This window comes from Stenella coeruleoalba (genome assembly GCF_951394435.1).
Source record: "Stenella coeruleoalba genome assembly, chromosome: 1".
NCBI lineage: Eukaryota > Metazoa > Chordata > Mammalia > Artiodactyla > Delphinidae > Stenella > Stenella coeruleoalba.
Window position 1 is genome coordinate 174,746,634 of NC_137169.1, and position 18,665 is coordinate 174,765,298.

At 43.3% G+C, this 18,665-nt stretch overlaps 1 protein-coding gene across 1 annotated transcript in view; it reads right to left on the reverse strand.

Annotated features, from left to right (window-relative positions):
• Positions 1-9,380, reverse strand: part of NPL (N-acetylneuraminate pyruvate lyase) — a 40,093-nt gene extending 30,713 nt beyond the window's left edge. The window contains exon 1 of the mRNA XM_079905536.1: positions 5,548-9,380. Within this exon, the coding sequence (XP_079761662.1) occupies positions 5,548-5,615 (68 nt within the window). The 5' untranslated portion in view covers positions 5,616-9,380. The remainder of the gene's footprint in view (positions 1-5,547) is intronic.
• Positions 9,381-18,665: the final 9,285 nt, after the last annotated feature.

An 18,665-nucleotide genomic window follows, 5' to 3' on the forward strand; every position in this document is an offset into this window, starting at 1 on the left:
AAATATAACAAACTAGTGAATATAACCAAAAAAAAAGAATACTCGCAGATACAGAAAACAAACTAGTGGTTACCGGTTGGAAGAGGGAAGGGGAGAGGGGCAATTTAGGGTTAGGGGGTTAAGAGGTACAAACTATTAGGTATAAAATAAGCTATAAGGATACATTATACAAGGGGAATATAGCCAATATTTTATAATAACTATAAATGGAGTATAACCTTTAAAAACTGTGAATCACTATATTGTACACCTGTAACTTAGATAATAAAAAAAAGAAAACCCGATGATCTAACAAGGCCAGGCCCGCATTTCCATACAGCACCAACTGGCTGGGAAGAGCAGTGGCTGTCTGCTTTGGAGGCACAGAAGCCCCCCGGGTCACCTCAGGGATTTCAGATACCTGCCTGACTGTAGGTACGAGGTTTGCAGCCCTTGACAGAAGATGCTCAGGGCTCCAGTCACAAATGGGCCCAGGGAAATCACCCAGAGGTGTTACCATATTTGTCACAAAGGCACCCCAAACAGCAGGGCTAGGGTGGCAAGAGGATGCTAATTCTCTCTGGGGACTTTGCTCCCTTCCCTATTTTCCCACCCTACGCTACCTCCCTAGGGTGCCTGGGTTTATGTTCATTCTTGCAGGCACTGAACCAGTTATTGGGCAGTCACCACAGAGAGTGGAAAGAATGAGATTGGGTAATTATTCTCCCCACTAGCTGGCCGTTTGGGGCTTGTTGCTCCTGGAAGGTGAGAGATGGCATAGGCCAGTTCACTTGGAAAGGCTCCACTGGCTTTCCACTGCCTCATCTCTTCCTTCGTGAGCGCTACAAACACCTCTTAGCACCTGTGGGGAGAGCGGCCCAGAACCAAACTCCATGCTTGCTGTAGACATTCTCATACTTTTTGTTTTGTAAACGTGAACAGATTTTTAACGCTTCAGTTTTGTTTTTTGTTGTTGTTCTTCTTCTTTGGCCATGCCCCATGGCATGTGGGATCTTAGTTCCCCCACCAAGGATTGAACCTGCGCCCCCTGCCTTGGAAGCGCAAAGTCTTAACTACGGGCCCATCAGGGAAGTCTTAACTACGGGACCATCATACTTAACTCCAATGCAATGTCTTAATTTCAGTTTTCATTGGTTCAGATTCTTTGTCTTAGGACCACGATTTTTTAAAAATAAAAGTACTTATCTTTTTTCATATTACAGAAGCTATATATTTTAGAAAGTACACACAATAAAAGAGAAAAAAAAACCACTCAGGATCTCCCTAGAGATTATTACTCTCATTAGTTTGATATTTTTCTATTCACAAATACAGTACTTTCTTAAATAAATGTAGTCATATTGTACATAGTACTGTAATATTTTTTTCACTTAGCATTCCAAATTGGATATTTTCCCACATTCTCAGATATTGTTACTATACTGGCTGCACAGCATTTCATTGTATGGAAGAACATAATTAATTTAGCTAAGCCTCTATTCTTGGACATTTAGTTTACTTTCAAACTGTGTAAGAGGGGGGGACGTTTATCAAATGATTTTTGCCACAAATCGAGGCCTAGAGCAGGTGAATGGTGAAACTACATGTAGATTATATCTCTTCTCTTCGCGTATATGGATAATAGAATTTTTCTGAAGCAGCTTTTCAGAGAAAAATCCCTACTGCTGTACATTTCTTCTCCCGGTGCATCACACACGGTGAAAGACTTTCACTTTGAGAACACGCATCAACAGGACAGGTTCTTTTCATAACTGGCATGAGCTGGCATGCATATCAGAAAATCTGATGTTCTATCTCTTTGGCTATTATATGTATAGTTCACCATTCAAAATCAGATGGAAGTTATGTGCCCTTTCTGGCAAAATAACTACTTGGTTACTTCAAAATTCCTTTGGCAGAGAAGCATGCAGGGACAATACCTACCCCACCTTGCCAGAGGTAGAAAACATCCTGTTCTGGAAATCTGGGTCATTTAGTCTCCCAGAATAGTGACAAAGACAATAATCTATACAACTCCGCATCCAGCAGGCCAGGCCCTTTCTGACTGGTTGGGTAACAGGTCTGTTGTTACTAGAGGGTGTTGTGAAGATTCCCATGGTGAAGTCAAGGGCATTTGAGGGAGAAAGCACAACTTTTTTCTAGATATTTTGGCCAATCTGAAATGGACTTTCTGTTCTAACGACTGTGAATGTACCCAAAGGAAAGTGATTTCTTGAAACAACTAAGGAAAGCAAGTCTTTCACTCTAGTGTAGAAAAAGATGTGAGTTGGGATGGGATAGACCTTCCTTTCCAGCTATGTGTTAATCTTTAGGATCTTGGTTTCATCAACTGCAAAAATAGAGATAACAGCTCTCTCTCACTGAGTTGCTGTCAAGATTTAAGTGGAATATGTCCATTAAAATGCCCAGCATGAAGACTGACACATAATCTTTAGCCAAACAGTATTAGCTTCCTTTCCCCATGAAATAACAAAATTATTCACTCATGAAATAACCAAATTTACCACACACCGTGCTAGATGCTGAAGATACAAAGATAAATAAGATACGTGCTCAGTCCCTGTGGATGGTCTGGTACCCAATAAATATCTGCATAAGGTTAAGCAGCTCATAGCCTGTTGGGAGAGACAGGCACGTAACCAACAGTTATTGTAATAACTCTCATAAATAATTGTGATGTAATGTGAAAAGGTAGGCACAGGATACTGTGGGACCACAGACGAAGGACTCTATAATGCTTTCTATGGAAAATGGGGAAGAATCACCAGAGGATGGTTTTGACGGATGAATAGATGTATTCAACTGGAGCAGAGAATGGAGAGGGTGACGGCAGAAAAAGGCAGAGGAAACAATGTGTAAAGGCACAGAGGGAAGAAAGGGCATGAGGTGTTTGGGGAAACAGAAACGTGGCAGGAGATGTAGACTGTAAAGGACTTCCTATGTCAGCCCAGGCTCCTGGGCTTTAACCTTCAGACCAGTTCATCCCAGACTTTTATGTGCTGAAGAATCATCCAGGGACACCGTTAAAATGCAGGTTCTGGTTCAGTGGTATGCAGCAGTGCCTGAGTTTCTGCATTTCTAGCAAGTTCCTACGTGATGCTGGAGCTAATGGTCCATGGTCTGTACGAGTAGCAAGGCTTAGACAAAAGGGAATTCAGACTCTTAAAGAGTAAATCTAACAAATGATTAGATTTATTTATGAGGACTGGACTACAGTGTGGAGGATAGATTGGAGTTGCAGGTACTCAGGCATTCTTACTTAATGGAGATCACCATAATATCCCTAATAATATTTAACATCAGAGGACTTCAGACTCTTAGCATTTGAATGGGCCTTAGAGATAATGTGGTTGAACTCTGTCTCTTCATAAAAAATGAGAGAAATTTACAAGTTGACAAGAGCTCCCCAGGGTCAGACAGCTAGTGGTATCAAAGCTGGGGGTCAAGAACCCAGATACTCTAACTAAAATCTTTTTAACCATGTTTCTGCTGACAACTTTCCCACTCTAGGACATCAACTTATATTCAGAGTTGAATCATTAGAATTATGAAGAAAAAATGTTCAGCCATTCTGAATTATGGAGGCCATGGTTTACTCTAAGAGCCAGGTTAGGAAAACTCCTATGATGGCTGGTCCCCAGGCAGAATTTCCAGGTGTTAGATTCCATGTGGCTCTTCTTTCTGTCCTGTCTCTTAGAAACATGTCAGAAATGCAGATTCCCTTGTGGGCAAGTGGGTTAATGGCTACCTGCTATTGGTGGGTACTCCAAACCTGCTTCATACCTATAGGAATGTTTGGATGGAGCAGAAAGATGGAGAGAAAAGGGAACTAACAAAACTTACATGTCTACTATGTGCCATGTACTGACACACATTTTGATTTAATTTAAATTCGTACAAGGCCCTTATTAAAAAAAAAGGATTTTTATTTCACACCTTAAGAAAGTGAGGGTCCTAGAAGAGAAGAGAATTCATGAAGAAAGAGGAAATTGCGTAATGGAGGCAACAGGGCCAGAGGTATTTGGCAAACAGAGAAGGATCCGGAAAAGCAGAGTCGTTTTAGTTATATCTAATACGCGTGGGTCCTGGTGTCCCAGAAAAATGGCAGGATAGAGAAAGCACAGTGACACTCCGCAGGTCCCAGATGAACAAACAAGACTTAGAAGAAGCCCCTTCTAGGCTAAGAGGAGTCTGATTAAAACGGTTAAAGTAGCATCAATCAGATGTAGTGTTTTGAGCTTGCAAACAGGATCTTACTCCATAACAGGAAGTAAATCCTGTCTGCTCATACAATCACATGCCTTCTGTTTTATCTGCCCAACAAGTGGCTGACACACTGAGGAGGAGCTGACTTTAGTCTTTCTTAGGGCTTGTGGAAATGGAGAAGCAACAGAAAAAAAAAATTGCTATTAACCACTGAATGATTTACATGCCATCTCAGCAAGAATTTTATTTAGACCGAGTAAAGACGTGATTTTTCAAGAATCTTAGAAGCCAGAAGTCTTGAACTCCAATGATCTCAAGGAAAACTGTGATATGGTCAACTTTGAATGAGAATGGTAAAAGTCATAAGAAATTTCATCTACTTTAAAGGGGTAGGGTTAAGGTTTACAAAATTCAGTAACAGAAGACCAAAAATGTAAAAGCCTTAAAGATACCTTAAATACTTCATCTTCTGTTTACTTCTTATGCCACAATAGCAATTCAAACTTACTGACCTAAGCACATACTGCCCCCGTGCTAAACACTATTATATGGATCATCCCATTTTAATACTCACAACTCCATGATGTAGGTATGACTACATTTAAGTTTTATAGAGGAAGAAAGGAGAAGCTTGAAGAAGCCAGAATTCTGACTGTTTTGGCAAACTGACTCCTCTAACAGGTTAAAACACTTAGCACCAGATGCTGGATGAATCCCCAACTTATTAATGGCAATGTCCAGGGGGTAGTTATATATTGCTCATGGACGCCCGGGGCACATGACCACTAACTGCTGGTACCAGCAAAGGGACCGCCATAATAGTCACTGGAAAATGCTTGCTTGGGTAACAATTTCTCAGCAATCATCTGCTGTTACCGCCCTCTTGCAAGCTCCCAAACATTTAACCAATGTTGAAATGTGACTGTAGGACATGCCTAAGGGGGCCGTCTGGCAGCTACCTTCCCCACTTTCCTCACGGTAGGACAATTTCATCACGTCCACGGACAGTCTAGAGACAGGATCTAGAGGCCAGAACTTGATATCAAATCCTGCTAAAATGAGATTCTCCTCACCCAACTCCACTGGCCTTATTTGGGAAGGCCAGGGCTCTGCTGAAATGCAAGAATTTGCTTTGTGGGGCTACAGACACTGGGAGGAAGGCAAGCTGCCGTATCTTACCTCGTCTCCTTCTGCACTGTTTGTGATATAGGGACCTCTTGTCTGACTTGGGGTCAGAGACAGTGCAGGGGCAGAAGCTGCAGAGTCTAATCGACCGCTGCTATAGAGACCTTCTGACCATTGGGGTGGAGGGAGATCCCTTTAGTCCCAAACCATAGTTACCCATGCTCAGTCATTGGCGTGATGGTCGCAGCAACAAGACCTTGAAGTTTCTTCTTCGGGGAGGCCATTGAGCTGCTGAAAAAGTCTGGAAAACATACAGCGTAATTCCTCTCCTTCTTCTAGGAATGTCAATTAATGATAAAACTCCAGGGCAAAGTCTGTTCCCACAAAGTTTCAAACTGTGAAAAATGCTTACAAGTATACAAACACACAGAGCAAATGAGAAGAATGTAAAATGTGACAGCTTCATTTTATAGAGAAGGAAACGATATTTTAAAGACAGGAAATTTGGAGACAAGAAGAGAGCAATGTTCTGGGAAAATACCATTGGAAAGGCCTCCTGTTTTATCTATATGGATGACTGAGGCAATCTGAAACCTCAGAGAGCAGGGGTGAATAACAGCAGAAGAAAGAATATGAACCTAACTCAGTGAGGTCGAATATATACAAAATTACTTATTGCTCAAGTTGAAATACGGTCAGGAGAAAAGAGACGTTCTTATCTCTTTCTATACCTTCATACTGTTAAGCAAGAATCTCCCCTAAAATCAGTACTTAAGTCTTAAGGCTTCAGTGTGATCTACAAGACTATCTTCAGATTTACCTAACTATCCTTTCATATGCTGGTTTTGACCAGTTTTTCCCTGTTTTTTCCTAGCTCTAGTAAATCGCATCACAAACATTTATTCACCTCTCCCCCACTAGACCAAGCTCCCCCAGGACAGGAAACAGATTTCATTTGCCTTTGTTTTCTCTGCACTGAGTGGTTTGCTGGAAATCTCATGTTCAATTAAAAAGTGATGAATATATGGGTGATTGAATGAGGTGTTCAGATTGTAGCTTGATGACGACTTCCACAGATGGGGAGATCGCTTCTGAGACAGTGAACCTGGCAACACTCATTTGAGGCAAAAGCATCCCTCACCACCTGGCAGAGAGTGTACCTGTCCACAACCAGCGTAAAAAAAGCCAAGAAGTTGCCCACAACGGGCAATGAGAGGCAACAGAGCATCCTGGTTAATAGCCTGCATTCCATAGGTAGACTGCCTGGTTCAACCCACAGCTCTGCCACTTAACTAGTTATAGAAGAATTGTTATTTTTTGAGCTGTAGGACATGAAAATTCGAAGCCACAAATGCAAAGTCTAACAATTGAAGAAGAAAATAAAATATAATCAGACAGTATTTGGTGACAATTGTACAAAAGATGTTTGGCTTAGAGAAAATACAAGAGAGGGTATATTATAGTTCTGAGGTCCCTGGCACATTTAAAAACACAAATGCCCACTAGCAACTTACATCTTACCCACATAATGTAATAATTATGAACTATCTCATTTTGTTTGTTCTTTATAACTGTTAATCTCATCTCCCCAAATAGGAGTATAAACTTCCAGAGTAGAGATCATTCCTTCTACTTTTTCTGTATCTCCCAAGAGTCCTGGCTCAGGTGAGCCCTTGAAGCTAGAAACAGGGCAGAACAAGGACAAAAACATGAAAGGGTACAGTGTGGCAAAACTTATTGCTTTTGTGAAAGGCCAACGATGATACCTCCCCTTATAAACAGATACATCCCTGGTGAGGCTTGCTCCTGAAATTAAGCCCAAATCCTCCAAGTAGCTTTGCTCTGTACTGAAGGGCAATAAAGGGGAACCTTAACAGATATATAGGATACTAGGGTTTCTCTGACTTTTCCTAGTTTGAAGATGAGACTAACTCCTGTTGGAAGTTTTGGAAGAGAAATGTAATCACCTGGCCCATGGGGAAAATGCAAGGCCAATAACACAGGCCCAGTCTACCCCAGAGGAAGGTCTGAGCATCAAATGAGGTTGATGTTGTGCCTGCTGCGCATCTTCCCTTGGCCTTCCTGCATGCACCTCAACTCGAGAGCCCAAAGCGAACCTGCCACCTGGTCTTCTAAACAATTTCTTCCTTTGCTCCTTACAGTAGAGGGGTTAGAGCACCAGCTCTAGAGACAGACTTCCTGGGCCTATATCCTGGCTCCATCACTTACCAGCTGGGTGACTTTGGGACAGTTATTTAACCTCTCTGTGCTTCAGTTTCCCCTTCTGTAAATGGGGATAACAAGCATCATATTTCACAGGGTTGCTGAGAGAATTAAAGCACTTAATTCTTGTAGAATGATTAATAGCAGTGCCAGGCACATAGTAAGTACAGGTTCAGTCCCCTCCATGAAGTCTTGTCTGCTGACCACAGGACATTAGCAAGTAGCATTCCTTTATCAGCACACTCTTTCCTGTCATCTCAGCTCCACTGGTATCTCCCTCCCCAACCCTGGCTACTCTTTTCTATTCAGAGTCTAAGTCATTTCAGTTCCAACTGTTATCTTCTTTCCCTGCAATCCTTCTCTCCCACCTTACTGCCCCTCTCCTAACTTACCCTTTGTTACCTCTTATCTAGACCATTGGGCACAACTCCATGTCCAAGGGGCCCGTAGGGACTCAAGAAAGTTCAAGTGATAAGAGTCCAGAGAGCTAGGTTCCACATTAAAAGTCTCCTAAATTGAAAAGTACTAGGCTGTACACCCTAGATTTCCATATTCTTGTGTTTTGGCTGCATTTCTTTCATATTTAGAGCAGTTACAAGGATATTCTTAGGATGGTCAAAAGCTTGGACTGGCAGATAGATAGATAGATATAGATATCCATATATCTCAAATTAAGTGCACTTAAATACAGTTTGATTGGTTAAAGATACGGGGCCTGGGAGTCACTGTCCTAATCTCAACTCTCTTCTTCAAAATAGTCAGGCTGCCAGAGTAACCGCCCAGTAGCTCAGACATTTCTGATCTTGCTTTTGCCCTGCCGGAAAAAGGCCAGTTAACTTCTTCCTGGCTTCCACAGGACAAATACCAAATTCCATGGTCTGGGTCTCCATACAGATGTCTTCACACCTGAAGTGCACTAGCCCAGTTGGTCCCCACTGCTACCTACCTTGTGCTGGCTTGTCCGGCTCTCCCACCCGGAATGGCAACATCTCCCACTTCAGCTCCTTCAGTATAACCAACTTTCAGAACTCACCTTAAAAACTAGAGAACATTCTCTGATGCCCTAAATGAAAATAACTTCTTACTCTTCAGAATTCCCTCAAACATTTGCTTTTCATTAAAAACTTTACATAAGAGATATATTAGCAAGGTAGTTTTGGCTCGTCCGTCTAGAGTGTAAGCCATCAGGGGGCAAGAACAGCTTCAAAAATCTGTCTTTGCACAGAGCAATACACCAAGTAAACGAGCAAAGGCTGCTGGCTTTGTAAACTGTGAAACTGCTACAGGAAGAGATGGGGCAAAAAATCACAACAACCGTAACTGAGAATGGTCCAGATTTTGTAAATTCGAGTTTTAAATAAAAACTGGGTAATGTTATGCTTTCAAATTCGTCATAGTTTGTATCAAAAACAAATAGAGGGCTTCCCCGGTGGCGCAGTGGTTGAGAGTCCGCCTGCCGATGCAGGGGACACGGGTTCTTGCCCAGGTCCGGGAAGATCCCACATGCCCCGGAGCGGCTGGGCCCGTAAGCCATGTCCGCTGGGCCTGCGCGTCCGGAGCCTGTGCTCCGCAATGGGAGAGGCCGCAACAGTGAGAGGCCCGCGTACCGCAAAAAACAAAAACAACAACAAAAAAACCCACAAATAGAATGTTCTCCAGCCTAAGGATTAATGTGAATTTAGAATGTTACTACTGAAACACTTGGACAGGGCCTATTACTCTCGAAATCTTACACCTTTATCCACAGACAAGGACCCTTAGTGCAAAGAATTGAGGTTGCCTAAGTCAAATTCTCTTAAAAGGAAAAAGTTAAAAAAAAAAAATCTCTGGGGAAGGTGGAGGAGGAGGATGCAGCTCTGGGCATGAGGAATTACTCGAGAGAGAAATATTAATACTTGGAAAGGAAGAAACAAATAGAGAACCTAAACAAACAAACAAACATGCAGAAATACAATTTCCCATCAAATGAAGGGATTGTATCACACTTAATCACTAAACTCTCTTCCCCTCAGTGGCTGCCTCTGATCATTTTGAAAAAAGGATCCTTCGGGCCCGGCTCTGTGGTCTGGACAGAATCCAGGGAAGTGGGTCCCTCCACCCCATCCGTACAGACACTCGCCCGGGCCGGGAAGGTGTCGCGTTCACACTTCCTCAGGCTCCATTTCCCAGCTCCCCTGTTTTGCCCTTTGCGTCCGGCCGTCAGCGCCTCGCCCACCGCCGAGTCCAGAGCCCCGGCCCTCTACCCCCGTTCCCTGGCTGTCGGTCAGTCTCCATCCGTCCGTCCGTCCGTCAGTCCACGCCTGCGTTGCCGCGCTCACCCAGACGCCGCTGGTCCACCTCCGCCGCTCCGCGCCGCGCTCCCAACCGCGCTCTTTATCGCCGGGACCGCGCACCACGTGCCCGCCCCGCCCCGGGGCCTTGGGGCTGTAGCGCCGCCCCGCGCCGCCCCGCGTCGCCCCGCGCTCCCAAAGCGTTAGGCAAAGGTGGAGTTCCCTCTTTTTGAGGGGGCCCCCCGAACGCCTGAATGAACATGGGCGCGCAGTCGCAGCTTCCTGATAGTTGCGAGCGTCTGAACTTGCACTTGGGTGCCCGCAGCGCGTGCTCACCCGTGGCTCGGCTCAGCTGCAGCCCCCCTTCTTCTGCTAGGCCTTTCCTAGCACTTCCGCGTCCTGGGCTCCTTTCCGTCTTAACTTTTCTTCTGTCCAGGGCCCTGCAACAACAGGTATTTTGTGGTCCACTTGCAGGAACGTCAAGAGTTTATTTTCTAATATCAAGTGCTGTGTTAATCAGAAACACAGCCATAAACAAGTCCTCAGCTTTCTCTTGCTGATGTGAATTAACCTCAATTTTCCATAAAAGGCAATGGCTGATGCTTGTTTCATTTAGAAAAAAATGAATTTCTCAAAGTGCTTTCTAGTTTGCAAAGTGCTTTTATATCCATTAGGATAATTCTTTCATTGCACACAGCACCAGAAATTAATTCATTAATGAATTCATAAAACAGTTCTGTGTGGTGGGTACTATTTTTTTAATTCATATTTTACAGATGAGGAAGCATTCTCCCATTTTATAGATCAGAAACCGATGTTTAGACAGTTAAGTGATTTGCCAAAGGCCATAGACCCAGTGAGTGGTTGAGCCGTAGTTTGATTTCAAGTAGTCTGGGAGCTGTTACTATTAACTGCTATTCTGTTATCCTGTAAAAAAGGAAGGAAGGAAGAAAGAGTCCTAGTGACACCTATTTGTTTTGTAGTGTTAAAAAGAATATTATATTCCAAGGGGACAATGTTAGTATTTTTTTTCAGTCACATTTTAATATATGCAAAATTAAGTATTTCAACACCCAAAAGATATAAGCCATTAGGGTTAATATTGTCAGCCAATAAGCCAGTATTCTGAATATATTTTATATAATATTTTATAAATAAATAACATGTTTATATAAATATATAAATGTTTATATATATTTGGTAGTACACAGCAGTTCCTTATTATAATGTGTTAGGATTTGCTAAGAAGCAGATGCTAAAATGGGAGTTGCTGTGCAGGAGATTTTTGGGGAGAGGGAGCAGGAAAAGGTGGGGAGAGCCTTTAGGTTGTCATAGAGGGCTGACACCCTTGGAAGGAGAGATGGAAAGAAAGAGGGGAGGGTAGAAAGAGTCTCATTAGAATGGGGGGCGGTGCACATCCCAGTATCCACTATCTGCCCTGCAGAAACTCACAGCCTCTACTGTGAATTGTGGGAAAGGCATTTATTTAAAAAAAAAAATACAGACCTGTGCAAAGATGCTAAGAAGCCCTGAGGGGAGACTCTCAGTGGGCTAGTTGAGTGGGTGTGTGTTTATGTGTAAGTGTGTGCATGATGAGGCAAGAGAGTGTTTCAGGAAAGTCTTCCTGCGGGGGAGGTGACACCTGTCTTAGACAATTGAGTAGGCCTTAGAAGGGAGAGACAATAAAATCTCACTGCTGGCCTAAAGTCCTCTGACACTTTTCTGATGAGTGGCAAGGGCTCTGTGACATTTCATCTCTTGTTATCCAGTATTATTTAATCACCTTTATTAACTTTTCGTGCTTTTGTTTCCTGCCCCCTAACACCACTGTGATGGTGCTCCAAGCAGGCACTGGCTCCTATTACTTTGTTTTTCCCACAGTGCAGAGAGCACAGTGTCCGTCCACCTGCAGGCCAGGAGTGTGGGGTTTGGAGGCATTGACTCCCTTCAACTCTCCTTTGTTTTTTAAAAATATTGGGGTTCCACATCATATTTTGTTCACTACAACTCAGGTTTGAAACTCGGGGATGTAGAGGAAAGAGCTTGGGGGATCTAGAGCCCTGTAATTGATCAGATTGGCCACATGTTCCATCCTTGGAGCAGGATGCGGAGCCAGGCTCCTGGACTGAGGTAAAGGGTGGTTTCCCAGAAAGGTTGCCCTCACCTTCTTGGGAGGTTGCTGAAAGGTTCTAGAACCAATTTGAATGTATGTGTGTCAGGGAGGGGGTTTTCCCACACTGACAAGGAGCAGTTCCCTGACACCAGCTGGGTATCCTGTAATTTAACTCAGTTCTTACACTGTTAACCCAGAGCATCAGATTCCACAAGGGTTCAGTCCTGCCCTCCACTTCAGCTGCCACTTTAGAGCCAGGTTGATACCTGTGCTTCTCACCAACTGGCTGTAAATCAGAGGTTCCCATGACCCCCTCCTTGGGTTGGATTAATTTGCTAGAGGGGCTCATAGAACTCAGAGAAACATTTTCCTTACTAAATCACCGCTTTATTATAAAAGCATACGACTCAGGCACAGCCAGATGGAAGAGATGCATAGGGCAAGGCATGGGAAAGGTTGACGAGCTTCCATGCCTCCCCAGCTGACCACTCTCTGAGTGAAACCGAGCAGGGCCCTGTGGGCCTCCAGGGCACGGAGGCCTCTTTTTGTCCCCCATTTCTTTTTTTATTTTTTATTTTTTTTTTTGCGGTACGCGGGCCTCTCACTGTTGTGGCCTGTCCTGTTGTGGAGCACAGGCTCCGGACACGCAGGCTCAGCGGCCATGGCTCACGGGCCCAGCCGCTCCGCGGCATGTGGGATCTTCCCGGACTGGGGCACGAACCCGTGTCCCCTGCCTTGGCTGGTGGACTCTCAACCACTGCGCCACCAGGGAAGCCCTTGGCTGGGCTTCTTCGACAATATTCAAATAATTACAGAGGCAAGACTTCCTTTTGAAGGATGTTCAGCCTGCATTAGCTGTTCCCCACATGAACCTTAGGCCTTTGGGAAACACACAAGTGAGTCTATTCTACTTGTGACAATAGTCTGTAAGGTTCCCCAGAGATCTCAAAGAGAAATAAGCATGTCTTCCAAAGCATCCCGAAGCCCAGTAGCAGCTTATATTATGCGTAAGGTAAAAACTCACCACTAGATGGCAGTCTATCAGCAGAAATTGCTTTTAATGAATACTTTCTGGACTGAAAGTTTCTGGGAATATCAGTAAACAATAAAAATATTAGCTAATCTTTTCTTTCTCCCATTTCCCCATCCTCCTTTCCCCCAAATCTATGCAGATTACATCTTTAATTTTAAATGTTTTTAATCCTTGTTTCTCTCATTAATATAAAAAATAATGAGAAAAAAAAGCTGTATAGAAACACAGAAACTAGACGTGGAAAATTCTGTTTCCCCACCCCACATACTAGCCCTTTGGGTTTTGACGATGAAGATGACTATAAGAAGAGGTATATTCAGTGGTCTTGACCTTTTGTTATGTAGAGGATACTTAAAAATCTGGTTCAAGTCTATAAGTATTTTCTCTCTCGGGAAAAAAAACATTCTATGCTTCCTTTCAGCATTTGAGGTGAAGATGGAGCAATTAGGAGAAATACATTTCGGCTGTTTTATGAAAATTTATTATATGTACCTTTTGAATGAAAGGAAACTCCCTGGAAGGAATTCATTGAGGTAAGTGCAGTTCAAAATTTTTTACCCAAGGCTGGTTTGATTCTGGATAATATCTGAATTTAGGTGCTAATAGTTCAGGTTCAGGAAGGCTTAGGCCCCCTCTGTCAGCTGGTAGCAGGGACAGGAGCCCAGATGGCCTCTGGAGGGGGATTTGGGGAGGTTTTGCTGGTCCTGTCCCTCCTTATTCTTTCTATCCAAGCCGTCAGGGCATCATTATCCTGGTCCAGCACTCTCAGATTCCAGCTTTCAGTGGTATTTCCACTGTCCTCATTGGTCAAGTTCTTCTGGGTCTACTGGAAAGCTCCCATAAGTTATTCCAAAGTGTTACTCTTTATTCCTGTGCCCCATTTCTCAGGTTAGTTATAGCTAAATTATGTTAGCTCTGAAAGTAATACATACAGTCTATATTTGGTCATGCATGTAAAGGTGACCAAAGTAGGTAAAAAAAGCAAAACACAGAACCGTATTCAATTCTTCCATCTGTATTAAAAGAAGTAAAGGTGTTTGTAGGGATATACCTGTATATGCAAATAAGTTATCTAGAAGGATAACAGTGATGTTCAGAATACTTAACAACTGGTTCAGCACTGGCAGACAGGGATGGCTGCTGGCCTTCGAGTTGGAGGGATGCTGGAGACCCCCTAGTATCTAAGCTTTAACTCTTTAATGATTGGTTGAAATTCTGGGCGGCCACAACTCCATGGGCTCAAAACAGTGGCTATTTACCAACCTGAAGGGAAATATTTAAATATTTTAATCACCTGTGGATTATACTAGTGTATGCCAGCAGCTATCAACTGTTTCTCCTAGGAAAGGGGATTGAGGGAGGGAGGGACTTAATTTTCAACATGCCTTTTAGTACTGTTTGGAATTTTTGTTTGTTTCTTCTTTCAATTGAACCATGTACTTGTGGATAGAATTTCATTTTGTTCAGCTCAGAAGGTAAGTCTTTTCTTAGAATTTGGTTCTGGACATTTCTGTCTAGTCATCTGACTCCAGTCTGTCTACAGCCTCGGGGCCATCTTCATTAGTTCCATCTTGCGGGGAAACTCCTCCACCCAGAGCTTTGCATAAGCCCCTCTGCTTGCCTGGCGGAACTCCCACCCCCATCCCCAAAGTTGGTGTCTGAATCTCCTTTTGTTACTTTTCTTGGACCTGCTATCTCTCCACCTACCAGACCTCAGTCCCATTACTAACTAGTGTAGGTATCACTCTGCTTAATCTTGTGACCAGGAGATAAGCACTTTTTTGTGTTCATACAACTTGTGTGTGTAGGACCTGTGTTTAATGAAGTTTTACCTATGCAGCAGCACTGCTGGTAATGATTATTATCTTAGTGGTGATGACTCACATTGCATTGGCTGTGCCTCCACCTGCCTGTGGAGTGGACACCCCTCCCTCCAGGTCTCCCCCAGTGTTCCTGGGAGGCATGTGGTACCTCTGTTGTGCTCCCTCCCATCGTTCCCTGGGAGACTTGCAGCTCCTTGTTGGTGTCCCCTGCCATGAAGCCATTGGGGGGCAGTGTCTCATCTCAGCCACTGTCACAGCCACTGTCAGCCAAAGTTGCTCTCTCCTGGGGCCTAAAGACATGGAGAGAAGCCCCTCCTCTTCCATTTTACCACCGTTTTTCACCCAGGTCCCAAAGCGGCATGACTTGTACCCAGTGTCTCACTGAGCCCCTTCCCTCTCTACCTGCAGGCTCTCCATCCACAGGCTCAGACATGAGTCTGCGGAGCTTAGGCAGGGAACCAAAGTTGGAGAGAAGATTTTTTTTCTTTCCCATGCCCCTTTCCGCACCCCAGGACTATTCCTTCCTATCCTTTCTCCACCCCCAAGGTGTCATAAAAGCATCTTCAAGCCAACCCTTCCCTTCAGTCTAATCAGCTCCTAACCAGGTCCACTGCTCCCTTAGATTTATCAGACAGAGTTGACTCTTAGTGGTGGGCACCACTGGGCTCAAGCTGACAGCCTGACCACACACATTCTATTCACACTTATCTCCCTGTGTGGTAGTTAACGGTTGGCCCCGTCAGACTGTGGGTTCCTCAAGTATGAGTTTCTAACTGTGTGGTAGTCACCTTTGTCTCCCCGGCACCCAGACCCTGCCTGTTTACACGGTAGACCTTGAAAAATACTTTTGAAAGAAAAATTGAACACAGTCATTTAGCACAGATACCCAAAAGAAAACAGCTCATCTTTACCAAAGGGAGACTCAGGCAACCCACCCAAACGGAGGAAAGCTATTCTTAAAGGGTGTCCTCTAGCCTACAAAAGTAGCCCTTCAAAGCTCTTTAGGCTCCTTGCGTTCTCAGGTGGAGAAGAGCCAGGGTTAGAGCAGCACTTTCAGAGAGGCTTAAACTGATCTTTTTTTTCCGTTTTATTTTTTGGCTGTGCCCCGCAGCGTGTGGGCTCTTAATTCCTCTACTGGACCGCTAGGGAAGTCCTAAACTGATCTTGTTTTAAGAGAATAACATGTTGAACAACTATTTGACTAGTTACATTTTATTGTGTACTTGCCAATCGAAAAAACAAAGACAAAAACAGGAAAGGGCACAGTATGGCAAAACATACTGATCAGAAGGGGAAAAGCAGATGATACACAGGGACAGAACATTTTATTTGTATCATTCCTAGTTCAGAGAAATAAGGTTAACTCAATGCTCCTCCCCCTACATGTTTATAGCGGGAGGTGAAAGTGACAGACTGAGGCATGGATTTGTTAATGCTGGGTATCAGGTGTTTCTTCGCTTATTATTTAGTTGAATAAGTCTGATGTCATGTGATAGACCACTGCATAAGCGATTCTTCAACCAAGAAAGAGAAAGAAATTGTATAACTATATGATTTGTTCTCTGAGAAGCAAAACCATGATTCACGGCAAAGGCAGACACTCTTCAACTGGTGTGTGAGACAAACAGAGGTATTCATTATGTTTATTATGATAATAATCATTCTTAACACTTCCTTCAAGGTGTAGCATTTGCAGAAATTGGAAAAAATAAGAATATTCCAGCAGGCTTACTGACACTCAGTGGTAATATCACAAATAATTACAGTCATTGAAATAATTTCAGAGATGAGAATGAGAGTTTAGTTTGAGAGAGAGAAAAAGAGAGAGAGAGAGAGAGAGAAAGAGATTTATTTAACAATCTGTTAACGATCCCGCAGCTCATAAGAAGTCTCTCTAATTCCAAAGCATGACCTCTTTCCTCTACACGGCAATGCCTGCCCAATGGGAGAATGCTATCATGTAAAATCTTCAGATGAAAACCATCACGTGATCTTAAAAATGGTATTGTTTGGTGACATGTTTTGGTTTCCCTGTTCTATATACATAGAAAAACTTAGGTAGAGAGAAACGAAATGACTTGCTAGGTGATGAGGCAGGTTGGACTGAAGGATAGTGGCTGGAATGACCACGGTGCCAAGTGTTCTGTTCTCCAGCACCTTCTCTGTTTTCTACTCCACGTTCTAGATAACTCAGATGCTGGCTTAAAGCCCATTAGAAGATCAACCAGTCTCCCAACCCACCCACCAACCAGTAAACCAGCCAGCATTTGTCAAAGGCTCACTTTGTTGTTCTTGGAACAGTGTTTGTTTGGTGCTGTGGGAAATGCTGAAGCAAGACCAGACAGGGTCCCTGCCACCCTGGTGCTTGTAATCTACATGGAGAGACAAGACAAAGCTACATGACACAATTACAGAATCTGACAGAATATAATAAAGTGCTAAATTGTGTGGTGTAGGCAATTAGAGAACAAGACAGTATATAATAAAGTGCTAATTGTGTGGTACAGACAATAAGTATAATAGGAGTTCAGTGAAGGGATGGATGAGTGTGGGCTGTAGTCTTCAGGAAAGGCTTCTCATCATGTCAGGCTGCCGTGTTTATCCAGTGCATGATGGGAAACTGAATATGAAATAGAAGACGGATTAAGAGCAGAATAACTGTGCTGTACCAGGCATCTCCTCTCAGTCTGGGCGAGGACAGAAAGAGAAGGAGTTCTTTGACAGGTGGCATTCTCCATTAAAAAAAAAAAAAATCAAATTGAGAAAGGCCTTATTTTCTTTATTAATTGTGTTACAGAAAATGTCCTCTGAAACTTATTTTAAATGGAATAATGTGTTACATACACTAGGAGAGTTCAGTGTTTAAAGAAACTATGTTGTAAGTCCTTTTCATTAATGAAGAATACTTTTGCATAATAGATAATCACTTCCTAGTTTACACAGATTCCTTAAAGCAAGTAAAGAGATACTCTTGAATACTACTGGGGGGACTGACAAACCGATTAGAAGGTAATTTGGCAATGTGTACCTCAAATCTTGAAAATGTGCATTTGCTTCAGCTTGTCAATTTCACCTCTGGGAATTTATCCTAAGGAAGTAATCACAACCGACTGCAAGAATAACTTTTCTGCAAGGATAATTATCACAAAGTTGAGAGAAGCTGGGGATAACCTGAATGCCCTCAAATAAAGGACTGATGAAATAAATTAACACACATTTAGAAAATGGCATGTGTAATTACTAAAATACTGTAGAAAAATATTTAATATAGTGGAAATATTTACAAAATGTGGGTAAGTGAAAAAAGCAAATTCTAAAACTTGTAGAATATGATTGCTTTTTTTTTTTTTTTCTTTATGCGGACCTCTCACTGTTGTGGCCTCTCCCGCTGCGGAGCACAGGCTCCGGACGCACAGGCTCAGCGGCCATGGCTCACGGGCCCAGCCACTCCACGGCATGTGGGATCTTCCCGGACCGGGGCACGAACCCATGTCCCCTGCATCGGCAGGCGGACTCAACCACTGTGCCACCGGGGAAACCCTGATTTCATTTTTGATAAAAATATGTTTTATGCAGAAAAACTTACCTGAGTGGTGAAGATATATGGAATTTCCACTTATTTATGCTTTTGTGTAATTTCCAAATGTTTCCCAAGCTACACGGTTTGCTCTGTAGTAAGACATGTATTAAAATCCCATGGTCCTCTGATTTGGTTTGTTTTGAGAGTTTGAGTAGTCATACTCTGGACTGTCATCTGGTGAGTTTTCTTAGAGTGGGGCAGGCCTATCCTATAGGGATTCCTACAGACCTAGCAGCTGGAAGTGGAAGTGGAGGTGTTGGAACTGAAGAACTCATGCAACAGAGGAGTTCCG